Source organism: Pteronotus mesoamericanus, unplaced genomic scaffold (assembly GCF_021234165.1).
Source record: "Pteronotus mesoamericanus isolate MK-2021 breed Mesoamerican mustached bat unplaced genomic scaffold, CSHL_Meso_final contig_24, whole genome shotgun sequence".
Lineage (NCBI taxonomy): Eukaryota > Metazoa > Chordata > Mammalia > Chiroptera > Mormoopidae > Pteronotus > Pteronotus mesoamericanus.
In genome coordinates this window covers 9,926,551-9,953,791 of record NW_026555100.1, presented here as the reverse complement: position 1 = coordinate 9,953,791, position 27,241 = coordinate 9,926,551, and the positions used below count along the sequence as shown (strand labels likewise).

At 35.4% G+C, this 27,241-nt stretch overlaps 1 protein-coding gene and 1 non-coding gene across 3 annotated transcripts; both read right to left on the bottom strand.

The window, feature by feature from the left end:
* Positions 1 to 684: 684 nt before the first annotated feature.
* SLC25A16 (solute carrier family 25 member 16) lies at positions 685 to 25,822 on the bottom strand. Of its 2 annotated transcripts, none has more exons than XM_054572707.1 (9): positions 25,645 to 25,822; positions 22,168 to 22,260; positions 15,873 to 16,006; positions 14,883 to 14,946; positions 11,207 to 11,328; positions 10,911 to 10,977; positions 7,083 to 7,245; positions 3,764 to 3,832; positions 685 to 2,477 (listed from the first exon to the last, which is right to left on the bottom strand). In XM_054572707.1, exons 1-9 carry the CDS (start codon positions 25,769 to 25,771, stop codon positions 2,324 to 2,326), a joined length of 993 nt encoding a protein of 330 aa, XP_054428682.1. In that variant the 5' UTR covers positions 25,772 to 25,822; the 3' UTR covers positions 685 to 2,323. The 2 variants fall into 2 exon arrangements, with proteins under 2 accessions (XP_054428682.1, XP_054428681.1); XM_054572706.1 differs by having other exon boundaries at positions 685 to 2,449.
* On the bottom strand, positions 19,597 to 19,722 carry LOC129070074 (U4atac minor spliceosomal RNA). The gene has a single exon (XR_008529086.1). It is a non-coding gene; the product is annotated as a U4atac minor spliceosomal RNA (small nuclear RNA).
* Positions 25,823 to 27,241: the final 1,419 nt, after the last annotated feature.

The following is a 27,241-nucleotide window of genomic DNA, read 5'->3' as shown; positions in this document are numbered from 1 at the left end:
CTTACAGGGGGTCAAGGCATGGCTCTACGCTTGAGAGAACCAACTGGGGGAACATAGGTAAACATGCAGCCACCGTAAAGTGTGGTACATACTCTATTAGAAAAATACCTGATCTTAGATGTTATTGGGCATCCAAATCAGATTGTAAGCTAGCAGACCTCCTAAGGTAAGCCCCCAAAATGTTGATATAAGTGGCACACATGGGTGCTGAATAAAAAGATGTTGAGTACACTGGGGGAGAATGGGATAAGATATTATTATATATTCCTACTAACCTTACAGGCACCTCCATACAGGCAACAACTGAGAGCTTAGCAGCGGTACCTCACTTCATCCCTAGACCAGATCACTGCCTCATTCTATAAATCAGAGGGCTGTAACAACTGAAAAACAGGAAGAGTAATAGTGGAAATCAAAACAGAAATAGTCAGTCTTTAAATGGAAGATAACCTGGCAAGATCCACTTGGGTTACCAATCTGAAATAAAGCAGATATACATACAGTTACTATTTGAAATATTCTTCAATTCTGACTGCTTATGTTAACATTTATACTTTAATAATGTAAATAATTAAAAGTGTTGAAATATGAATACAATGTACTTTTAATATCCTATGTATTCTATAAAAGACAAAGAACACAAATGTATTTTAAAAATATTTTGTCCTTTTTATTGATAACTGAGATACTTATTTTTATACATTTAAATTATCTTGAGATTTGATAACAATATTTAGCTACAGTGTAATCCAGAAATTAAAATATACAAAATAGTTTTAGGATAGAGACAGACTCATAGAGAGAGAGCAGCTGTCGGGGTGGAGGGCCTGGGGTGATTACAGGGCGGGGGGCGGGAGTGGAGGAGGGTATGGGGGAAAAATGCTGATGGACAGAGACTTGGCTTGGGACAGTGAACACACAATAGTGTACAGATTATGTGTTGTAGAACTGTGCACCTGAAACCTGTATAATGTTTTTAACCAGTGTCACCCCAATAAATTCAATAAAAAGGAAAAAAAAATTAAAATTAAATAACAGTTTTAGGAACACAGGTATTCCTAAACTTACACACTCATAAATCACACAAAGATACATATTTATTTGAAAATAAAGACTTTGAAAATGAAACCAGTTCATCTAATTTTTACCAAGGTGAGACAAGACATCTTTTATGCAAAAATAAAAATTGAAGCAGGAACACCACTTTCAACTTACTTTTATAATGTCTTAAATACACATCAATTCTACAAATCGCTATTTCTGAGGACAAAACTATAACTGTTTCCCTCCCATTTCTGTCATGCTTATAATAAAACATAAAAAGTACTCTAAACACAATAAATGGAATTCTTACATTTTAAACCATTTTAATATAAAGGACAGAAATTCAAATCATTTTTACACTGCTACTTAAGTTTATATTGCACTAAAATTATTTTACATGGAAGAACTAGTTGATGTACGTATCATGACAATACTTCAAAAACAGTCTTTGACATTCACATCTATATTAATGGATATTTCATGGTCCACTTAAATAAATTTTCTAGTTTACACCAAATCATTTAACAAAACAAATCTATAATGCTAAACTGTTTTTAGAGCAGATAGTCAGTATTTACTATTGCTGCCTTTGGAAAATACACTGACTTTTAAAAATATTTAAATCAGTCATAATACCTGGTAATAACATTTGACCAATACCTGAAAATTCTTCATTTATTGTTGAGTGTCTATGTGACTACTTTTCAATACAATTTTTTAAATGAAGAGAAAAAGAGTTTGTCCCTTTATCCAATGGAGCAGTTTTAAGAAGACAAATAGTAATATTCCAATGCTGGCTTCTAAGCTATGGTTTATGTAACTTAAAGGTCAGTTCTTATCATTCTGCTGCTAAGCCTGTTTATTATAACCAATAGTAGAGTCTTTGCAAATCATGATTACAATTAAAAGTTTGGAACAGCATTATAAGCTAATGGCAACCTTTTGAATCCCATTTTAAGTTAGTTCTACTTCCAAATAACACTTTTAAATCATTTCAAATAACCTAACTGATTAGCCAGCATCAGTTTAGGCATTTTTTTTTCAGTGTTTAATGGTATAGCTTTTGGCATCAAAGGTGTAGCAAGCATTCTTGATTTGTGATGAATAAAAAACATCAAGTACTAAATACCAGTGGTTCCTGTGACAGGGTAAATGTCCCCCTTCAAGTAATGTTCTCCTCAAAATTAAAGTAACATTTTATTTCTCCTTCTGAGAGTTTGTTAAGGGAAGGAAATCATAATATTTTTTTCAGTTGAGGTGAAAAAACTGCTTCATAAGTTCATATGTGGTAAAAGCCACTGCTTGAGAGGGAATGCAGCGAATGTAGTTCAGAGATAAACCACGATATAATCCTTTTCGAATTCCATGGTGTCCATAGACGTACTTCATCGTCTCCCGCATGGTACTGAAAGACAATGGTTAAATGATGACAACTTTAGGCCCACTCACGAAGAGACAATTTTAGATCCATAAAACCATTTTTAAAAGAAGCTAAAATGCTATCTTAAATAGTTTTTGGAAGGCAAGTGCTAAAACAAGCTAAAAACTCACAATAAAGCAGCAGCGATTTCTAAACTAGTACAAATAACACTATTTCATAATAACATCTGAAATATTGTTATAGTCTTTTTAAAGGATGTAAGGAGTTGTCCTTTAAGCTTTCACTTCAGCTCCAGTTTTATACTATAACTAGCAGGTGGTTATACACTTGATCTTAGCCAAAAGGCCGAGAAGTGATACAGCAGGTGGTCATAGAACTAAGGCTTTAAGAACCATCTTTCACATTTCAGCAATAAAGACTTTCTTGTTTCTAATGATGTTCTTTTTCCTTTCAAACCAATATTGTGGGTTTTGCCTTTACCTTTCAGTAGGCAATATGGACTGAAATCTTCAAAAAATTTGGTTGGGCCAACAAAAGCAATTTAGGGTCCTGAACAAATATTCTGCTCTTCCCCTAAGGGACAACACATCGCCAATGAAACAGAATGATTCTAAATATTAATATCTATAGATATAGAGAACTCTAGAGCTGTGCTGTACAATAATGGCAGCTACTAGTCATATGTGGATCCTGGGCACTTGAAATGTGGCAACTTCAAATTGAAATATGCTGTGAATGTAAAACACCGTCCTGGCTTTCAAACGCTTAGGATAAAAACAGGATGTAAACTATAGAGAGGTTTAAGTTATAGTATTTTAGACATCTTAGGTTAAATACAAGTTTTTTTTATCCCTGGCTGGTGTGGTTCAGTGGATTGAATGCCAGCCTGAAAACCAAAGGGTCCTGTTTAGATTCCCAGTCTACAGGACATGCCTGGGTTGTGGGCCAGGTCCCCAGTAGGGGGGCACATGAGAGGCAACCACACATTTAGGTTTCTCTCCTCTTTCTCCCTCTTCTTCTCTCTAAAAGTAAAAGAATAAAATCTTTAAAACAATTTTTTTTTTTATTTTCATCTTTATTTTTATACATTTTTTAATGTGGTTACCAGAAAATTGTTAAATACAAACGTGGCTCATGTTCTATTCCTATTTAACAGAGAGCTGCTCTAAAGTGAAAATTTTAATAGGAAGACTGGGACCTGAATTAAAACCTTATAATTAAACTATGGAAGTTAAAATGGGTGTTCTAGACTACAGGTAAGACACAATCTTATCTCCCTACTTACTTTAAACATTATATTTCCTAAAGAAAATGAACAATGATAAATGGAGAACTTACAGGCACTTTTCAAATTCTGGAAGAACAGTTCCTAATTGCATTCGCCTACGAGTTACATCAAATGGGTAGCTAAAAAAAGAAAAAGGCAGGACTTAAAAATTATTTTTAATTTTCTGCTTAACAATTATTGAATACAAAGCCCTATATAGGCTAAGAAATAATGTGTTCCTATTCTCTTATGTTTGGGAGTGAGGATGCAGGAACATGAATACAATTAAATAACAATACAGAGGTCTCCTGGCATTTGATTATGTTGTTCCCTCAGGTTAGATCATTCTTTACTCCTATCACAATATCAATTGTTATTCATCCCTTAAGGTCAGATTAAATGCCACTTCCTGAAGAAAACAAATTGGGTGTTTTTCACAGTTGTAGCCCTAAGATGGGGTTTCTCATCTTTGGTACTACTCACATTTTGGGTTGGATACTTCTTCGTAGTGAAGGGCTATCTTGTGTATTGTAAGATTGTCAGGTGCATCCCTGGCTTCTACTCACTAGAAACCAGTAGCACATCTCCATCTGTGACAACCACAATGTCTCCAGACATTAATCAATGTTCACTGGAGACAAAAGCACCCAAGCTGAGAACCACTAATATAAGAATATTCACCAAGTCGCCCTGTATATAGTAGACCAACAAAAATAAATTTCTTTTAGGGCTATAATGAACAATACAGATAATTACATTTGGAGGACAGAGAAAATTCTATGTAAAGATTACCTGAAATGAAATATACAAAAGTAATCTCTCTTTGGAGTAGGATCTCAGGTGATTTTTTGGAATTTTACTTTGCTAATATTAACTAATAATGTTAGATCTTGTGCTAAACAACTTATGTACATTATCTCATTCCATCTTCACAACAATTGCATAAAGTAGGTACTATTATCCCAACATTAAGATAAGAAGATTGGGGCCCTGGTTGGTGTGGCTCAGTGGGTTGAGCACTGGCCTGTGAACCAAAGGGTCACTGGCTCGATTCTGAGTCAGGGCACATGCCTAGGTTGTGGGCCAGGTCCCTGGTTGGAGGTCTATGGGGGGTTGCCAATTGATGTCTCTCTGGCACATCAATGTTTCTCTCCTGCTCTTTTACCCTCCTTTCCCCTTTCTCTAAAAATAAGTAAATAAAATCTTTTTTAAAAAGAATCAAAACTTGAGTTTAAGAAACATTCGCCAATTGATGTCACTCTGGCACATCAATGTTTCTCTCCTGCTCTTTTACCCTCCTTTCCCCTTTCTCTAAAAATAAGTAAATAAAATCTTTTTTAAAAAGATTAAAAACTTGAGTTTAAGAAACATTCTATAGTGTCAAAAAGCTGCTTTCTACTTTCTAACTCAAAGTTCTCCATGGTACCTTATATATACATAAGTGATACATGACAAAAATAATTACATACTTTTGTATACATTAAACTTATTATGAAATAGTTATAATTGAAAAAAATACAAACCAAATAGCTCAAGAAATAACATTACCAACTGTTGAAACTCCCTATGTACTTCAATGGCATCTCCAGGAATTATTTTTTAACGGGGTGTGAGGAGAGGAAAAAACTTTATGGGGATAAAGGGACCAAAACCTCAACCTGAAGGATTCAGCTTCTAAGCAGGAAAAGATGTATGTGGGTAGAAGATGATTCGTATAAAGGACAATGTAAGAAGATAAGGTACAAGGATCGGAACTAAGGAAATAACAATGAGGAAGAAAGAAAATAGCACTGTAGACAAATGGTCTGGAGTAAAAAATAGTAAGACTTAGTGAATATATAGATATGTAAAATGTAAGAAATGATTCCGAGGCATTATCATGACTAGAAGATTATTGTTTATCAATAACAAATAGGAAAGTTGGGAAGCTGAGTGTCACAAAGAGGAAATATCTGAATTACAGAGTCGGCACTAACTGCAGAAGTCCAAGTAGAAACATCCCAGAGCTTGCCAGAGAAGTAATAGTGAGTTAACAATGGAGATTTAAGTAGAACTGGTTATCTGTAGAGAACCGGTTATCTTTATAAAGCCATAAAGATGGATGAGCTATTCTGGCTATTTAAGGGAAGGGTGAAGGACTAACGTCTGGCTGGGCCTTTAAAAACTGGCACAGACGGGTAGGAAGACGAAGACACGAATCAGCAAAGTACCAGAAAAGGGAGAGTTAGAGAGAATGATAGCCAAGAAAGGGCACTGTTACAAAAACCAAGGAACTAGAACGATTGGAAGGAAGGTAAAAGGCCTGAGAAGGAGCCAATGGATCTGTTAAGAATCAATGGGTATAGAATACAGAGATTATGATAAGTGGGAAAGAGAAGACAGATTCTAAGGATATAAGCTGGAAGTAAGTAACAAAGGAAAATGGCAATAAAACCAAGAAGAGAGTTAGAATAGCCAGAGGTGATCATGTCTCTGCAAATGAACAAGGTTCAACAGCCAGGTTTCCAAAAGTAAATCAGACACCCATTTTCTTCTTTTCCCTCATATGATCTGCTCCCTCACACAAGTACACCACATTTGCTTTCACAAAAGCTAATACTTAATTGTAAAATCCAATGAAAAACTTACTTTTCAGTACTTATCTTACTTTGACTTTTCTTTTTCCATTGGATATTCTTTTTTGAGTTTGTGACACTACCACTTCCTATTGTCTTCTGTTTTACACGATACTCATTCATAGAAAGCTTTTCTTCCTATTCCTGAAAAGTTCCTGCTTCCTAGTGTTCCAGCCTCTTTTTATTTCATCTACTCAATCTCTCTTGGTCTAGAGAAATTCTTTGAAGCCACCTTTCCAATTACAATATAGTAAAACCTTTATGTTTGCACTAGAACTTAGGTTGATATATAATTCCACTGTATTGCTATCGTCTCAATAAGAGTACAGGCTTCTTGAGGCAATAACTGTTTTTCCTTTAGTAAACCTCCCAATGCCTTGTACACTGTCTGACAAAGCAGGCCTTCAATATTTTAGTGCAAGAGAAGTTGTGCCTACTTGCGCACACAAACACATTAAATGGCTCAAATTTCAGAAATTTCATACAGGCAAAGCAAATTCATGAGAAAATATAGATGAAGACTATACTTAGTGTTTCTATCTTACTTCTGAATGAATCCACAGGAATTTGGGTGGTTTCACTAATTTGGTTAATTTGGCACTAAATTATTTATAACATGCTAAAAGTGCAGGCACATCTGAAAAAATGTATTAAATTAATACTTATATTTTGCAAGGAATACTGTGTTCTAATATCCTATTAGAAAAAATGATTAACCAATGCTAAATATCAGAATTGGGTAATTTGACTCAATTAAGTTGATGAAGAAACTTACGATATTGTCTGTGCTATTGCTCCAGCAACACCACCACAAAGTAAGTTTATGTGAGTTTTCAAAACTAAGACATTGGGATTGTCTGATGAAGGTCTGCCAAGAAGGGTAGGAGCATGGGAAAGCCCAACACTCTTTAAGGTACCAAAAGTAAAAAATGAAACACCTGAAAAACAAAATATAAATTCACCACGGTGCTTAACAGAACATGAGCTGTGAAAAGATACCAATCTTACAAAATAACCAATTAACTCAAGGAACTAACTATGCATTTCCTGTTTCCTGATGTTTGGCTTAATTTAAGATAAAAAAATAATTAATGCCTATAATTAACATAAAGACAACATAATTAGCACTTATAAAAAATTATAGCATTGGTTTTGCACACACTAATATAAATAGTTCAGTTCACTGAATAAAGGCATTGACAAGTCTAATGCCACCTTATATAGGAATAGAATTAAACTATTTTCCATTGTTTCCCATGAATAAATATTAAATTCATGATTAATAATTACAAGTAAATATGATAACTTCTATTTATAATAACAATAATGGTGATAATGTAAGATAGAGGCAAAAAATTCAGAGCTGCCAAAGCATTGCTATTTTAACTGAGTATCTAATTTTGTCTCCAAGAAAGAGTTGGGACCAGGAGAGAAATGTTCATATTGGCTCGCAAGACACATGAAATCAAATAAATATTGAATTAAGTTATTGGTAATATGAAGTTGGTATTGCTGAAAATTTACATGAGTTTATAATAGACCCATTAAAGCCGTATATTAATAAAATCAAGAATAGAATTCAAACATTCCTATCACCTAAACATTGCTCACGATATCCTGATATCTACTAAATTTTAAAAACATATTTAAAGAGATACTTGATGCTTAAGAACAAATAAGCACTAACAGAAATCCAGGCCAGGATAATACCTCAATACATGCATTTATTCTTTATACAAAATTCTTATAATTTTATAGTATTTGGAAATGATGATATACAATTTTGGAATAGTCATACACTTATAGTTGGAAAATCTAGTCCAAGGACTTAATCTAAACACAGAAAAAGCTCAAGACAAGAGAGTTCATAGCAACTGAAACATAGGTGGAAAAAAATAGAACTACCTAAATGATGTGGAGTCATAGTTAATAAAATATGATACAATGAATAAAAATGATGTTTTTAAAGACTTCAAAAATATAAAAAATACTTGGAAAATTGGGAAGAATTAAGAAATTATATATGCACATATAACTGTGTAAAATATATTTTAAAAACTGAAAATTAAAACAAAAATGAGAAGAAAATGTAACAAAAAATTAGAGTTCTGCTTCCAGCATAATGGCAGGATGGGTATTCGGAGGGACTTTGTCACTGCAGAACAACTATATCCACTGCAAAAAGTATAAGGTATCTAAGAATGCCCAGAACCACCACTTCCCAAAAATATAAGCCCACTTGGGAGTTGTGGGCCCATGAGAGTAGTGGAATGACTACATATTGACGCCAATAGCAGTAAAGCCATTGAAATGGTTCCTCATTGGTCCTGCAGAAGAAGGAATCATTCAATCTGAAACTCAGATATTAAGATCAAGTAATAAGCTCATAATTAAAGACCTCCAAGCACAGGAGGAGGAAAATAAATTTGTATATTTATAAAGAATAAGGGAGTAAGGATTCATAAAAATAAGCAAACAAGATGGGAAAGAAATGTAAAAAAAAAGAAAAGCAACACATAGAAATCAAGTAGCAAGATACAGGAACAAGTCCAAATATATCAGGAATCATAATAACCATCAAGTGAACTGACAATTAAAATATTTTATAGACTGGATTAAATAAAATATCTTAGCTATGTGATGATTACAAAAGAAATACCTAAAACATAAAGACATGAAAAAGCAGAAAATAAAAAGGATGAAAAAAAGATATACCAGGCAAATATTAACTTGGATATGGAGAAAAAAATAATTATGAGATGGGTGGGAATCTGAACAATGACTACATGAAACTCAGAATTCTTTTTCAAGTTTCAAATGGTACGTAGCCATGCTTTTAAGAAAAGCATAAAGAACTAACTACAGATATATTGTGGATGAAATAAAGCCAATTTGCTTTAAAACAATTTGAAATGAGGGTGGAGGGAGTAATCAGGGGTTAGATAAAGCAAGATTTGCCATGAGTTGATCACTATTGAAGCTAAGTGATAGGTACATAGTACTTCTGAATGTTTAAAATTTCCAAATTTTAAGTAAAAACAAATGAAATAAACTCAGTGAATGCAGCTAAAGCAATATTTAGGGAAAAAAATGCTTATACTAGGGGGAAAAAATCTAAAGGTTGAAAGTTAATTAGATAAGCATCCAAGTGAAGAATAAACCCAGAGAAAGAAGATAATTAAGACATGAACAAAAATTAATGAAATGGTAAATAAAGGTAAGCTAGAAAAAAAAACAAAATGAAAAGTGGGACACAACTATAGATAGAATGGATATGAAAAAAATAAGGCAAACCTTTTAAAAAAAATTGAAAACTAGCACAAAACAGTCAAGTTCATAATGGTAAAGAAAACTATGAATTACCAAAAATGACTCACAAAAACCTGAACAGCCTTACAGTCATTCAAGAAATTAAACCAGTATTTAAAAATCATCCTATAATTCAAACTCAAGAGACAGATAACTGTAATCATTTTATACAGATTCTTCCTGAGGATGGAAAATGAAGAAATACTCTTTAATTCATTCTATGAGACCTTGAGGATATTACAAGAAAAGAAAATTACAAAGTAATCTCACTTACAAATATAAATGTAACACTTATAAAAACAGCAAATTGAATCCAACAGGATATAAAAAGATTATATCACAATCAATTTGGGTTGACATTAGAACATCCATTAATATCATTCACCATATTAACAGATTAAAGGGGAAAACTATGTGATCACCTCAGTAAATACAGAAAAGGGCATGTGATAAAATTCAACACTGATTCAGATAAAAATTCTTATCAAAACTTCCTCAACATGATAATAACTATACACTACAGTAAACATTATACTAAATGAAGTGTTAGAAATATTCCCTTTAAAGTCAGTAATAGCCAAAGTTCCCAGAATTATCCATTTTATTCACTGCTGCACTGTAGGTCCTTAGCTAGTATAGTAAGACAGAACAAATGTAAATAAATTTTTAAAAAATAAGGATTAGAATGAAGTAAGAAACATAATATTATTTGCACAGGATATGACTGCCCACACAGAAAACTCAAAACATCTACAAGTAACATGGTAGCTGGCTATGATATCAACAAGTAGTTTAACAGCAAGTTGTTAAGATCGCATAAAAATTAAATCAAGCGATAAACATAAAATGTAATTTTCTAAAAAATACTACAAAGCTTATAAGGTTTCAATACTATATCTAGCAGAAATGTCCAAAAACTGTATGAAATTTCATTCAAAATCCAAACAAGTTTCCTGTACAACATCAAAACCTGATTCTAATGTGGAATAGCAAAATATCTATAGTTCTTACATTCCTGGGAAACAAAAAAAGCATAAAGTCAAGGGACTTGTCCTACCAAATATAAAGACATTAGAAAACTGCATTCTATTATTGTTCTAAAAAGTAGCTCTGAAGATCACTGGGGAAAGAAGGGACTGGCTGCTGAGTAAATGGGCTATGTCGAACAGTTCCTCTTCAGGAGGAAAAAATAGTAATCCTGACAGAGGAGTGACTAAGATATAAAATACTAAACTTTAAAATCATTCTGAGAAGGAATAAAGAAAAAAAAGATTCTGTCAAATTTGAAACATACCTGCATAGGGAGCCATTCCTAATATAGTAGGCATCAGGCCTCTGTAAAATCCAAGGAAACCGCCTTCCTTTTGAGTGAAGAAAAGAAGATTACATTGCTTTCAATATGCTAAACATCAAAGAACAAAAGCATACATTATAATAAAAAAATTATTCTGGCACCAATCTTGAAACACAGATGTGTTTTTGTAATTATTATTAATTACTTATAAATAAAATAATTATTTAGATAACATTCAAAATATTTCCCTAAATATAAAATAACATGTTATATAGATGAAAAAAGTAAATATGTACCTTTGCATAAATTGTTCTGAAAGCATGAATAATTCCTGTGTAGGTGTGTTCCCCTTTCACCTGGAATGCTAAGCGTACTCTAACCATGTCAAGAGGGTAAGTACAGATAACTGCTGTCATACCTGGAAAAAAGTAAAAACTTAAATGTGTAAGAAATTTTTTGGCACATATATATCTCTTCCCTATCATTATATCATATTATATATATAGAAGATATATATACGTATTTTGACAAATACAAAATACACATAAAGATATAAATCTATATATATCCATATATAATACATATATAAAGATATATATATCTTTCCTATCATTTGTTTTATTCTCAAATTATAGCAATGATGAAAACCCAATGAAATCAAAGGTGAGCCCTGGCTGGTGTGGCTCAGTGGACTGAATGCCTGGCTGTGAACCAAAACGTCGCTGGTTTGATTCCCAGTCAGGACATATGCCTGGGTTGCGGGGCCAGGTCCCCAGTTGGGGGCGTGCAAGAGACAACTGATCAATGTACTTCTTGCACATGGGTGTTTCTCTCCCTCTCTTTCTCCTTCTCTGCCCCTCTCCCTGAAAGTAAATTAAATAAAATCTTAAAAAAAACCAAATTGATAAGGGGACTTCAGGTCAAGATGGAGGCATAGGTAGACATGCTTTGCCTTCTTGCATAGAAAGAATCACAACCAGAGCTCAAAAACAAATACACCCAGAACTGTCAGAAAATCCAGAACTATCAGAAAATCCAGCTGTCTGGAAGTTTGACAAACAAGGATTTAAAGAAGTCACACTTATCCAGATGGGTAGGATGGGCAGAGTAGCAAAGCGGGGCAGAGAGGATGCTGTGCAGCACAGAGAGGCAGCAGTACCAGTGGTAGAACAGGTGGTCTCACATGCATGTATGGTGAATAAAAATCAGGAGGGATACCTTGGGAGCAAGTGATCCCCGCCCCAGGCCAGACCACACAGCCCAGCATTCCAGCACCAGGAAGATAAACTGCCATTACCTCTGGCTGTAAAAGCCAGTGGTGGTTGGGGCAGCAGAAGAAACTGCTGGATTTTTGCTGCTTAAAGGGCCTGCATAGGCTTAGAACATACACAAAACCCACAGCAGCAGTTGGCAGGGTGCCAACCACACCTGGGAGGTAGATGAAGTGACTAGAAGCTGAGTGAGTGCCCAGCAGGCCTCCAAAAGCCAGGCAGCAGCACTGACCCCTCACCAAGCCTCTCTCCCCCAACACACACACAGCCACAAAGGGTGAAGTGGATTGCCCCGCCCTGGCAATTACCTAAGGCTCTGCCATACACAATTTACAGGTGCCTTTTCTACATAGGCCACACTACTAAGGGAGTAAAAGTAGCTCTACTTAATACACAGAAACAAACACAGGGAGGCAGCCAAATTGAAGAGGTAAATAAATACGGCCCAAATGAAAAAACAGAAAAAAACCTCAGAAAAATAAGTAAACGAAATAGAGATAGCCAAGCTATCAGATGCAGAGTTCAAAACACTGGTAATCAGGATGCTCATAGAACTCAGTGAATACAGCCATAAAATAAAGGAAGAAATGAAAGATACAGTAAGTGAAATAAAGAAAAATATACAGAGAACCAACAGTGAAGGGAAGGAAGTGAGGATTCAAATCAACGATTTGGAACAAAAGGAAGAAATAAACATTCAGCCAGAACAGGAAGAAGAAACAGGAATTCAAAAAAACAAGGATAGGCTAAGGAACCTATAGGACAACTTTAAATATACCAACATCTGAATCATAGGGTGCCAGAAGCAGAAGAGGAAGAGCAAGAAATTGAAAACATATTTGAAAAAATAATAAATAAAAACTTCCGTTGTCTGGAAAAGGAAATAGACATACAAGTCCAGGAAACTCAGAGTCCCAAACAAGATGGACCCAAAGAGGACCACGCCAAGACACATCATACTTAAAATGCCAAAGGTTAAAGATAAAGAGAGAATCTTAAAAGCAGCAAAAGCAAAGCAGGGAGTAGCCTACAAAGGAGTTCCCATGTCAGCTGAATTTCTCAAACTTTACAGGCTAGAAGGGACTGGCAAGAAATATTCAAAATTAAAAAGCAAGGACCCACAACCTGGGTAACTCTATTGAGCAAAGCTATCATTTAGAATGGAAGGGCAGATAAAGTGCTTCCCAGACAATGTATAGCTAAAGGAATTAATTATCACCAAGCCATTATTACATGAAATGGTAAAGGGACTTATTTAAGGAAAAAAAATCAAACTATGAACATTAAAATGACAACAAACTCACAACTATCACTCACTCAATCTAAAAAACAGAAAAACAGCCCTGGCTGGTGTGGCTTACTAGATTAGAGAGCGCTGGCCTGTGAACCAAGGGCTCGCCAGTTCAATTTCCCGTCAGAGCACATGCCTGGGTTGTGGCCCAGATCCTAAATTGTGGGCGCATGAGAGGCAACCACACACTAAAGTTTCTCTCCCTTTCTTTCTCTCCCCCCTTCTCTCTAAAAATAAGTAAATAAAATCAACAAAAAACAAAACAAAACCCAACTAACTAAGCAAACTACCAGAACAGGAACAGAATCATAGATATGGAGATCATTTGGATCTTCAAATCTCCAGTTGTCAACTGGGAGGGAGAAGGGATAGGGAGAAAGGTGCAGGAATTAAGAAGCATAATTGGTAGATACAAAATAGACAGGAGGATGTTAAGAATAGTATAGAAAATGAAGAAGCCAAAGAGCTTATATGCACAAACCATGGACATGAACGGAGGTGGGGGGCGGGGCGGGGGGCGGGGTGGTAACTGCTGGAGGGAAAGGGTTTACCAGGCAGAGTGAGGCAAAGAGAGAAAAACTGAGAGGACTGTAATAGCATAATCAATAAAATATACTAAAAAAAAATTTGATAACAATCAGTGTTGGTATGGAATGTAGGGGAGAAGGCTGTTGAAAGCATTATGGAGATCAGCTTGTCAAATCCTATCAAAATTAATATGTATATTCTTGCATACATCAAGTAAGTTTTCTTCTCAAAATGTATTCTATAGACATGGTCACAAAAATACAATGTGTTCTTTGTGAAAAAAAATTGAAAATATACCAGATGTCAATCAATAGGAGACTGATTAAATAAATCATGGTACAGTCATACCTTAGAATGCAACACAGTTCTAAAAGAAAGAAAGAAATTTGACCTCTAAAAGAAAAAAACTATACCATAATCCTTTTACAAAATAAGGTCTGTGTATACACACACACACACGTACACACACACACACACACAGATAACTAAAAGAAAAGTTCTTCTACAGAGTAGTATTAGAAAAAAGCATACATAAGACTGTTAACAGTGATGGCTTCTAGGGAGTGATACTACTTTCATTATAAAGGAGTAGGTGTTACTCTAGTCAGTATAATTTTTAAATTTTTTGAAAGAAGTAAATGAATATGTTCAGGAGAATTGTCAAAGGAAATGTATGTTTTCCATATAGTTGTAAGTTTAGATGATTCCTTAACATCTCCCGCTGTAAAATACTGTCTTTGAGTTGGGATATTAACAATTTCATATATAATTGAATATAGAAAGAAATGTATGTTGTTAATCAATGTCACACATATCACCTAAACCAAATTATTTTAATAGAAAACAAATTTGTCAAAAATAAAATAAACCCACTCCTCTTACCTGCCATGGATCCAGCCATTAATCTGTGCACATGACCAGAAATTCCCAGCTTTGTAGTAATTAACTAGAAACCAAAAACATCAAATTAAATGAGATATTTTTAAAATGCTACCCATTTCACTGTTTAATAATGAAAATTTATTTCAACAGAGTTACAGAACTAGTAAAAAGAAAATATTAAATGTGAGTGAAATGAACACAATTATATGAAACTGTTATTTCATATCATAAACAGGTCAGATATTTTCTGTTTAGCCTCTGCTCTAATTTTGTATTTTTACAGAAGCAATCTAGCTTAGAAGTACCAAATATACTATGTGTTGGTGATCACAAATAAAGTATAAATTGGAGTAGCAGGAATAAAATGCTTCTATAGACAGTGAAGTCTTCATATACTGAAGGCATCCATTCTATCTGACAGACTAGCTTACAATATTGTTCCCATCTCTACTGTTTCCTTTTCATTTTAATATACACTATGAAATTTAACATACATAACCCCTTCTGTGTAAAGATGTTTGAGAAGATAAACTTTCACTCAGCTAGAAAACAGAAATTTGATCAATGAGTAAGATGGGAAAAGCTGTTAACTTAGATCATTACTTAAAAACAGATTTTTTTACACTATGGTTTCACTATTTTATTTAACAAGAAAATCCAAAGCCACAATGTTCCTCTCCTACAATTAACAAAAGAAATATTAAAGAGCTATAGATATTTTATGGACTTATTATCTAAATGAAGAATACTTTGGCTCTTTTTCTTAAGTGTGAATATAAACAATTTACTCAAAAATTACTAACAATTCTGGAATAGATAACTCTAAACCCAAGTTATATTTAAAATTTTAAACTATCACAAGTCTTATTCCTTCAAAAAGGCGTAACTTTACCCATTCATCCAAAATAACTTTAAAGGCCAAAGCAAATGCCTTGTCAACTAAGTATGATAGTTAAGGACACAAAAGAAGAAAACAAAATAAAAGTTCACCGTTTTATAATGCTCAAACGCCATAAACTGGATTGCACCATAGGGAAAGATTCGAATCATCATTGCACCATTCCCTTTATACAATCCAAGGTATCCCTCCTTTTGGGGAACAGCACGCAATGTAGAAAATACTCCTATTTTTAGAAAGATTTTTAGAAGAAAAATACTATTAAAACAGAGAAAACTATCTAAATTCAAATTTTCACGACCATCACAGGTAAAGATTACTAATATCATCATTTATAATATAATTTTGTTTGAGAAATTACATGAATAGTAATTTCTATGTAAGTTAATACTACTTGAAATATAGCACTTGTTCAAATTATATAAATATACCTCATGTAAATTTATAAAACATTACAGCAAGAACAGCTACAAATTACAGTAAATTATATTTACAATTATCACAAATTATATTAAACTATAGTTATCTAAATATATTAACAACAGACATATAATCAAAGTCCATATACTGCAGTGCAGATGATCAACTCTATCTGGAAGGATGAAGGAAGATTTCCCAGACTGACCCAGATGCCTGTGTGGTTTGCTTTACATAAGAACACTGCTGCTTGCCACGGCTGGTGTGGCTTCACTGATTGGAGTGTCGCTCCTAGCAGGTTTGACCTCTCCCTCTCCCTCCTTTTCCCCTCTTCCCCTCTCTCTAAAAATCAATAAGCATGTCCTCAGGTGAAGATAAGAAAAAATAAAAAATACTGCTAAATAAGAGAAACAAATAACAACTATTAAAACTATTTAAATTGGGGGGTGGGCAAAGTTTCATCATTAGGACATTTTAATGAGGAATACTGATAAACAAAGGCCTAAATTCTGATCCTATATATTGATACATTTATTATTTTATTAAGGTTAATCACTAATCCCATTTGCAGTACAGACTTCAATAAACATACCACTAAATACTTCCATTATTAAACCATTTAAATTCACATTTCTTTCCAAATTTTTCAAACAAAAATCTGATTAAATATTACAGTAAATCACTAGGGTCATTTTGAATTTTAGACTGTAAGTAAACTTTTGATTCCTTCCCATAAATTAAACATGTAGGTACTTATTAACATTCAAGAAAAAATACATCATAAAAATATTTTTAGCCCTGGCTGGTATGGCTCAGTGGATCGAGCACTGGCCTGCGAACCAAAAGGTCGGTGATTCAATTCCCAATCCTGGGTTGCGGGCCAGGTCCCTGGTGGGGGACACGCGAGGTGCAACCACACATTGATGTTTCTCTCCCTCCCTTCCCCTCTGTCTTAAAATAAATAAATAAAATCTTTAAAAATAAATAAATAAATCTAATTCTGATCTGTTTATTTAAAAAAAATTTTTTGTATAAGCAAGTATCTAAATGGACTAACGGTCTAGTAAAAAGAATTCTATTATGTTGACATATGGCTATGTACATAATATACGAAATTCTCCCAAAATGCATGAATAATAAAAGTAAATATATTCACAAACACACCCAGAAAAGAAATTCTATTAATGATGGTGTCCCCTTGCAGGAAAAGGGAGCAAAAGTCCTGTTTAATTTTATTCAAATGCGTTTGTAACAATTTAAGGGAAATTAAATTTAGAAACATGACTACCTAGTAGGGACAGGAAGGCTGGTGATGATGAAAGGGAAGTAAAGAGGTTTCAACCATACTGACTGTGATGCGCTGTGTGGGTCCACATGTTTATTATACAGGGACTGGCCGAAGTAAGGCCTGCTTGAGTATGGTTGGTAGAGTAATAATGTGGGTGTAATCATTTCTAGTTTTAATTTGAACATTACATCTAAAATGTCATATGGTGTGCTTGAGTGTAATACTGCTATATTTCAAAATTACATGCTTATGATTTTGTAATCAAAGATTCTGTAATAAAAAGGAGCCAGACCCTGTATCATTCTTTAAAACTTCGATTATCACAAACATTTTAAGAAAAGCCATTAGTAGAGGCAAAATAGATACAGTACTTTTAAGAAAAAGGAAATCTAGGAAAGAAAGACCTGGGGAGGGGAACTGGAGACAACAAAAAAGACACAATAAACAGAAAACATAAAATAAGAATGTGAGTGAATAACTCAATGATAGCAAAAAAGAAAAGCTGAATGACAAAGTCCTTTATGAAAAGCCAAAGACTGGCCCTGGCGTCACACTAGGTGTGACTCAGTGGGCTGAGCATTGTCCTGCATACTGAAAGGTCACAGGTTCAATTCCCAGTGGGGTTACAAGCCTGGGGGTTCCCGGTTGGGCCCCCAGTTGGGGCAGGTGCAAGAGGCAATTGATTGGCATTTCTCTCTCAAATCGATGTTTCTGTCTCTTTCTCCCTCACTTCCCCTCTCTCTAGAATCAATAAAAGGAAAAAAAATTTTTTTTAAGCCAAAGAGTATCAAATTCTCTTAAAAGGCCATATTTAACCATATGCTTTTTACGAAAATCTCACCAAAAATAAAATAACTGAGAAAAACAAATAGATGAAAAATGGATATTAAATGTTTTCAAATTGTTTTAAATATCCACTGATATAATTGTATGGTTTATTTTCCTTCAACCTACAATCTGTTTTCACTTTGGGAAATAAACTGAAATTTTCTTTCTTTTATTATTATTTTTTTTAATCCTCACCCAAGGATATGTTTATTGATTTTAGCGACAGAGAGGACGGGGGAGGGAAGGGGAGAGAGAGGGAAACATTGATCGATTGCCCCTGCACATGCCCCAACCCAGGATCAAACCCACAGCCTAGGTATGTGCCATGACTGAAGTACCAACCTGCAACCTTTTGGTGTATGGGTTGACGCTCCAACCAACTGAGCCACCCAACCAGGGCTGAAATTTCTTTTTAATGTTTTTTTAATTTTTCAACTACAGTTGACACACAATATTATATTAGTTTCAGTTGTACAACATAGTGATTGGACATTTATATAACTTATGAAGTGATCATCCCAGCAAATCGAGTACCAATCTGACAACATGTATAGTTATTTCAGAGATTTTCTCTATGACATAACACTGGACCAATTTTTGCAAAGGTTACAAAGTTATTTGGAAAGAATATGTGTTCCCTGTAGGGTGCAAATCCTCAATGTATCTATATACGAAGCTTGCGTGTTATTTAAATCCTTCTCTGTATCTTTACTTAATATCAAGATAGGATTAGAAGGAACTAACATTTGGTAAAATATGAGCATATGCTTGTGTATGTACACATTAGCAGAAAGCAAATGGAAGAAACTTGGGAAAATCCTTGATTCCAAGAGGGAACACGGACAGGTAATGACATTTTGCTTTTGTACTTTTTTGAATTATGAACTTGTATAAACATACATTCAAAAATTGTTTAAAATACCCTGTAAAAGGAATAAAATTAAAAGTAAAAATTCTTAAAGAATCCTATTATGTTTCATCTACCTATTTTTATATCACATTTGATTCTACCTATTTTTATATCACATTTGATTCTACCTATATATCACATTTATATTCTACCTATTTTTATATCACATTTGACTGTAAAAAGCTAAATGGAGATGAAAGATTTATAATATGTTACAGGAAAAAATTCTTTACACTAACTCAAAACTGGGGGAAGGAGATTCTAATTACCATACTCCTTCCTTTTCATTTGGCCACAATAATTTTGATTAAAAATAAAAAGTAGTTTTTGATGCTTTGAATGTATTGTCACACATTTTTTATTTTTTTCTCTTTTTTCCAAAAATTACACCAATGTAAAGCAGAGCTCTACTTGACGTGAATGTGTTGTTTAGGCATTAACTGTACTGCTCTTACAACATGCTCAATGGACAGTAGCACAACCCCAAGAAAAGGATGCTTCACACATTTTTTAAAAGAAGCTAAAGTAGAAGTTTTATGCAATTGCACATCATCTTTAATTTGACTGTGAAAACTCATGCTTTAAAATACCAAAATTTTTAAAATGTTTATATATACATATAAAAAAGGAGGTATCTAGAATAAAATGCCAAAAAAAATTTTAAAGAAAATAAAAAGCCAACAATACCTTTTTTTATGGCTTGTATACCTGTTTGGGGTTTTTTTTTTTACAGATTGTATATTTTAAAGATACATGAAATTCCATATACTACACCACTGCAGGAATTCCATTTCAAATTTTACATGACTTACAGGGTACACTGCAAGCCATGGCATGCAGCCCTGTAGAGCGTGAAATCTAATGTGAATATGTAATCTAATAATTACAAATTAGGAAACAAAACAACACAGATCAGCATGGCGAGCAGGTTAAAGGAATAAAACAATCCTGCTCAGTCACTGGTATGTTGACTCATTGTAAAACACTCCAAGATACTGGGTAATAGGTACCCAGGTACCTTTTCACCCTCAATTTAGATAACAAAAGAAAATAATTTCCTTCCTTTCCAGTTTTATAGAATCTCTTAATAAGTTCAAAAGTCTGATTCTTTCTATATATGAAGAGCACACTGTGAACATACAGAATTTATTGCTGGACATAGAGATGGTAGTAACTTTTTTCTTTCAATTTTAAATATTAAAAATACTGACAACAAAGTGAGCTGCAATTAATATAAAATATAAATAGCCATTACATTTTTAAAGGAAAATCACATTTTAAAAACCCAATCGAAAAAATAATTCTTATCTACTCTGTTAATCATCTTTCTTCTACACTGATGTGGCATAGATCATGCAGAGCACTCATTCCTATCCTTTGAAGCACAAAGCTAAGGCAATGAAGTGGTATGAGTTGGTTGCCTTGACCTAATTTCTTTCTTGGTGTCTGTCCAGATTAATTTTTTTAATTGATTTTTAGAGAGAGAGAGAAGAAGGGGTAAGGGGAGAGGAGGAGAGAGAGAGAGAAAAAGAGGGATACAGAAACATTGATTTGCCGTGTCACTTATTGATAGGTTCATTGGTTGCTTCTTGTATGTACCCTGACTGGGTACAGAACCCACAACCTTGGCATAACAGGACCACACGCTAACCAACTGAACTACCTGGCCAGGGCAACATATTAAATGTTTTAAAAAATCTTTTCTCCTCTAGTGTAAAAAAAAATATCTGTATATTCAACATGTATTACAAATTAGCTCAGAGGAAAAATATTTAATCTCACCACTGAGTATTAACCATTAATGTTAATATGTCTTTTTAGCCTTTTGTCTAAGCACATGTTTATTTATATAAAATGCAAATTATTCCACCATTTTGTAATATTTTAAAATTAACTAATACATTATGAATGTTGTTCCTAGTCAATTAATATTTTTTTTAAAACTTACAATTGCAAAATAGTCTATAATATGGACTTATTTATTTAAATAATACTTATTTAACTTAGACAATTCCATATAATGCTTTGATTCTCATATATACATCTTTGAGCATATTTCTGATTAGTAGTTCCTTAAAATAACCTCTTAGAACTAGAATTGCAAGGCCAAAGGGTATGTATCTTTTTGATGAGTTTACCAAAATGCACTCCAAAAAGGCTATAAAAAATTCTTAGTAATACCAATGAATTATTATTATTGTCCATGTTAATTAAATGGCTGATTTTTATGTTTTAAATAACAATTAATGGCTTGATATTTTTTAACAATGCCAGTTTACCCATATATTTTATTTGAACTTTATACAAATTGCATCGGATTCTGCTTGTACTAAGATTTCTATAAGGTGTATTTAATTAAGTGTTTAAAGGAATAAACTTATCTCCATCACTGACTGCAATTAAAAAAAAAAAAAGTTTTACTGATTCTAGAGAGAGAGGGAGGGAGAAAGAGAGGGAGAGAAACATTGATGTGCGAGAGAAACACAATCAGCTGCCTGCCAAATGCACCCCAAACAGGGACCAAACACACAATCCATGCATGTTCCAGGAATGGAATCAAACTGGTGACGTTTTGGTTTGCAGACGATGCCCAACCAACTAAGCCACGCCAGTCACGGCCTGATTGTATTCTTTTAAAAAAAATCTGGCTGAGCTATTAATGTGTGTCCGTCAAGGATGAGACACGTTAACCTCAATAACCAAACAGTAGTACTTCAATGATCCGAAGATTTTGGTTTAGAGGATATCAGTACCCTAAAACAATTATAACCACTACAGCAAACAAAAAGATTAAAATGAATAAGAGATACATCCCTTGTAAAATCTGCCCCCAAATTTGAATTCCCTTTTGTATTCTTTTTCCACTGTAATTCACAAATGGAAATCAAGTTCGGAGATGGAGAATGTTTTCATTCATTCTAATCTTTAGCATCTATTAACTCACCTAAATGTTTATAGTGGTGATTGTGAGCTTGTAATAAAACTTTTACTCGATCCAAAGGAGCAACTGTTGTTTTAGCACAGCATCCTGCAATACCTAAAAAATTTTAAGAGGTCAGGGAGATGTTGCATAACATTTCTTTCCAGATGGAAATCATTTGTTCAGCCAACACACACCTTCTAATCTTTTATTTGGTCACCATGAGTAAAACTGCCCAGTAAAAGTGATGTGCAGATCATTGGCCCTCATTCTGTGTAACTTACTAATTGGCATGTCATACTTAAAAATAAGTTTAAAGAGTGTAAATCTGTCCCCCAATACCTGATGAACACTGGGAATCTGCTTGCTAAATGTGGTTATGGAGACACTTGAAGTTATTTACTCAACTGTAAGGCTGTTTGAAGAAACCTCCTCTTCTTCTGTATAGATTTTACCCATAAAATTCAATCATTCTTTCATACATTCAGCAATTATGTATTTGGTCCCTACCACATGCCACCATACAGACATGTACATGACTGTAAAATGCAAAACTGCCTACATACAAGGCCAGCCCTACCAGCTTGGCATGCTTCTAAGGCGATAATATATAAAAGCCTTTTTTGCTATGTTGTTTGTGCCCCCCCCCCCAAAAATTTCATGTTGAAAACTAATTCCCAATTTGATAGCATTTAGAAGTAGGGCTTTTAGGGGGTGATTATGTCCTGAGGGCTCTGCATCTTTATTTATATAAAATGCAATATGATTCAACTATTCAACTAACCATGGGATTAGTGCCCTTACAAACAAGGCCCCAAACACCACTGACCCTTTCCACCTCGTGGAAACACAACAAGAAGGTGATGTCTATGAGGAAGAAGGTCCTCATTGGACATTGAACCTGATGACAGCATGATCTTAGACTTTCCAACTTCTAGACTATGAAAAATAAATGTTTGTTGTTTATAAGCCATCAGATTACGGCATTTTTGTTATAGTAGCCCACTAAGACTCTTTTCTAAAGAACCGTATGTGTATAAATACTCCTTGATTTTCTATGGGGTTATACATTCACCCCATGATAAACCCATTGTGAACTGAAAATGTTGTAAGTAGAAAATGCATTTAAAATAAGGGTGAATTTTACTGTATATAAATTATACCTTAATAAACCTGATTTTAAAACAAAGAAAACTATGTAAAAACAAAACAAACAAAAACTATGCAAGCTTCTTAAAAAAACAAAGCTTAATCAAGGTTCCTTCTCAGAGTTTCTGATACCTGCTGTCTGCAACTCTTCTCCTCCCTTTTCCTAGAAGTCCTTTCTTTACTCTCATAATCATTATTTGCCCCTCCTTCTCAGAGATAACCAATTGGCCTTCTGACTTCTAACAGCACTGACTTAGTTTTGATTGTTTTTGAACTTTATACAAATAAAATCACACAGCATGACTTGCTTTGTGCCTGGCTTCTGTTCAATGCTTATGAAATTCATCAACATTGTTATATATGGCAGGAATTTATTCACTTTCAATGCTGCATATTTCATTGTATGATTACACCATATTTTGGTAATATGTTATAACACTGATGGGCACATAGATTGCTTCTGGTTTTGGGCTATTGAATATTACATGAATATTGCAGACATGAACAGAAATATGTATGTTGGGATATACCTAGGAGTGTAACTGCTGAATCATGTGGCATACAAATGTTCAGCTTCACAGATAACTGCTCAACTAGTTCTCCAAAGTGGTTGTACCAATTTACATTACTACCATTAGCACATAAGAGTCCTGGCTGCTATCCTCACCAACATGTACCATGACTCTATTTCAATATCTAATCAACATCACAAAATGCAACATGTCCAAAACTGAACTCCTCATCTCCCCTCCACCTACAACCCTCTTGAAAACTGCTCCAACCATAGCCTTCCCATTTCAGCCAGTGAGTGCTTCAACCTTTCAACTGCTCAGACCATAACGAGTCATTCTTGATTCATTCTTACCACATCTCTAACCTATTAGAAAGTGCTATTCATTCTACTTATCACAATTTTTCACTGCCTCTCCTGGTACTTACATGATCGAAGCCACTATTTATCATCTGAATTTCTGCAATAACCTCCAAACTAGTCTCCTTGCTCCCACATATACTTCCCTAGAGTTTCTCTCAACAGAGAAGCCAAAGTGATCCATTTGAAATAGGTCGTATCATGTCACTTTTCTGCTCAAGATCTACAATGACTCCCAATCTCATTCCAAGTAAAAGTCACAGTCTTCACAATAGGATGCAAAGCCCTTCAGTTTTTGCCCCCCTTTATGTCTCTAACCTCCTTCTCCCATCAATACCACTTAGCTCCAGCCACTGCTGATCTTTTAACAGAGGAGGCCCTCTCTTACTTTGAAGCCTTTGCTTTAGCGTTTCTCTCCTTCTGAAATGCTGCTTCTTAGCAATCAACTTGCTAACCTGCCTCACTTCTTCAAGTCAGCTCAAGTGTCATTCCCCTTAATGAGACTCATCATGACTATCTTATTTAATGCGCACTCACTTAGCCTCTCCATTTCCTTGCCCCATTCTTCTTTTTACTTCTTCCCATTAGATGAATCACCTTGTAACAAACTATGTAAGTTACTTTTTCATTGTGTTTATTGTCTTTCTCCACAACCAGTGTAAACTCCAAGATATTGTCTTGTTCCCTGATGTACACTGAACATATAAGAGGCACAGAGCAGACACTCAAATGTTCCTGTATAAATGAATGTCCTTTCTGTCAGCAAAATAAACTCTTAACACTACTGCAGCATCCAACTATTATCTTTCTCTAAGTCCTATAAAGTGGAATTTTTTAAATTCCTAGTCTTAACAAATAAGTGATGACAACCCCAAACAATCAGAAGAAATGGAAGGGACTGAAACACCTCTTTATGGGAAGGCAGAGGAAATTCCTGATAGACAATGTGAACCTTCTGGTCCTATAGTCACACCAAAGTAGGGCTGCACCAGCTACCTGTCAAGTGATTGTGACAGAGTTTACTAGAATCGTTGGAATCAGTTTTGGTTATAGACAGTTTTGCACAAATTTTCCAATCACATTTTAAAACCTATTTGTTTTCTCTTAAGCAAACAGCAAAATCCAATTCTACATTCGGTTACCTATGGTCTTTATAAAAGAAAGGAGCGCCCAGCATGTTTCACTGAAACCCCTGGGATCTTTGTAAAAGACTCCCTACTTTCCCTGCATCCAGCCCTGAAGAATGGGTGCCTGGTTCAGCCCATCACCTTCCTAGCCGCTCCAAGACAGCTCCAGGCCCCTCCGCCCCAGGATCCCGCTGTCACTGGTCAAGCGATTATTAGGAAAAGGTTACGGTAGGTCAGGACAAACACCTGGCAGGGCACTAAATAGCCACTGTCCAAGAATGTCCTCGCGGCCGCGTGCACCCGACCTGCCCCTGCCACCGGGAGCGTAGCCGGGTCCCTCCGGCGGACACCCACCTCCTGCCAGGAAGGAGCGCAGCCAGTAGAAGTCTCGGCGGGCTGTGGGCCCTCCGGCTCCTGCCGCTTGCGGCATCGCAGGAGGGGCGCCGGCCGCTGCAAGGGCCGCCGCCGCCGCCGCCGCCATCAGGACCAGGGCCGCGTCGGGAGCTTTAGTCTTCAACTTGCAAAAGGGCTGGGGACCATGGCCATTGCTGGCTGGAGCTTACGAGGCACCGACCGCCGCGCGGGCGGAGCGGAATTACAGCCGGCGGCGCGGCGCGGGCTAATTGCGTAAGCGAGGGGTGGGGCCTGGGGCTCGCAGCCACCCGGACCCAACCTGGCCCACGTCACTGCTGCCGGCTTCGCTTTACAGGCCCGTTCTGGTCAGACCCAAGAGAAGAAGCGTAGACAGCGGGGTGCAAAACCCCCCAACTCAGAAAGCTGCCCCTCTTCCATTGACCTGTATTGACCATTGATATATAACCACCCAACGGGCTGGGCTGTCTTCTGACTTTCCTATCAGAACCAACCTTTGGTTCTTGACTCTTTCCATGAGCCTCTGAAATTGCATCTCCCACCAAATTCAAATCAGCTCTGTCTTCTCAGAGCTTCTCACTACATCTCAATTTACCTAAATTTATTTCAATTTCTGCCCTGTCTAATCCTCTACCAATCCGCCTCTACCACCTTTTCCAAATGCAGATTATTCTTTCTTTGGAGCCGTACAACAGCATGGTGAAGTTTTTCTGAATATGTGCCTTCTGTGCCTTATACTTAGCTCTCAGATTCCACGGAGCTCTACTCCCCACCAATTCCAGCCTCTTCCCCACCAATCCCATTCTCTTCCCTAAACTCTTAGGAACTGACCCACTGTATTCCAAGACGTGATTTCTATGTACGTATGTACGCATGCATGCATGCATGCAGAGGGGAAGGGAAGGAGAAAGAGAGGAAGAGAAACATGAATGTGTGATTGCCTCTCGCTTGCCCCCTACTGGGGACCTGGCCTGCAGTCCAGGAATATGCCCTGACTGGGAATCGAACCAGGGACCGCAGCAGCCAGGACCCAAGACTGGGTTTCTTAACCACCCCTTTGGGCACAATTCTCTTGTGAGCTCCTCATCAGTTACAGCCTGATCAAAATTTATTCCTAGTCTTTGTGACAAACGTTATTCTGAACTTTTATAGTCTCAGAAATTCTCTCTTATTATTTTCCACAATACTCACTGCAATGTTCCTAATTACGGGACACTAGTCTCCTCTTTCTCTTTCTATGTCTATGCCTCTGCAAGTTGTTTCTAGGCACATTTCCTAACTAATAATGAGTCCAGACCTCGAGTTTATTTCCCCTCATGTTCCAAATTTTCAATTTCTACCAGAAAATACAGACCCATATAATGATATCATTATATTTTACATTTCTAATGTTTGCGGGGGAGTGGAGGGACCAAAAAGAAAAAGAAAAAGAACTTATGGACACGGACAACAGAATAGTGATTGCGTGGGGGGGGGGGCGTATTGGGGGGATAAATGGTAATGGGAAAAAATACAGTAAAAAAAGAACTATTAAAAAAATAAAATGTAAGGCAAAACATTTTATTAAAGCTTCCAAAAG

Excerpts from the sequence above, each read along its gene's own strand:
- SLC25A16 (XM_054572706.1), bottom strand. The coding sequence starts at position 25,771 with ATGGCGGCGGCGGCGGCGGCGGCCCTTGCAGCGGCCGGCGCCCCTCCT. Across the intron at positions 3,833-7,082 it reads GCAATAGCACAGACAATATC|CTACCCATTTGATGTAACTC; the intron begins GTAAGTTTCTTC and ends TTCTTTTTTTAG. Across the intron at positions 2,450-3,763 it reads CCAGAATTTGAAAAGTGCCT|TACCATGCGGGAGACGATGA; the intron begins GTAAGTTCTCCA and ends ATTGTCTTTCAG.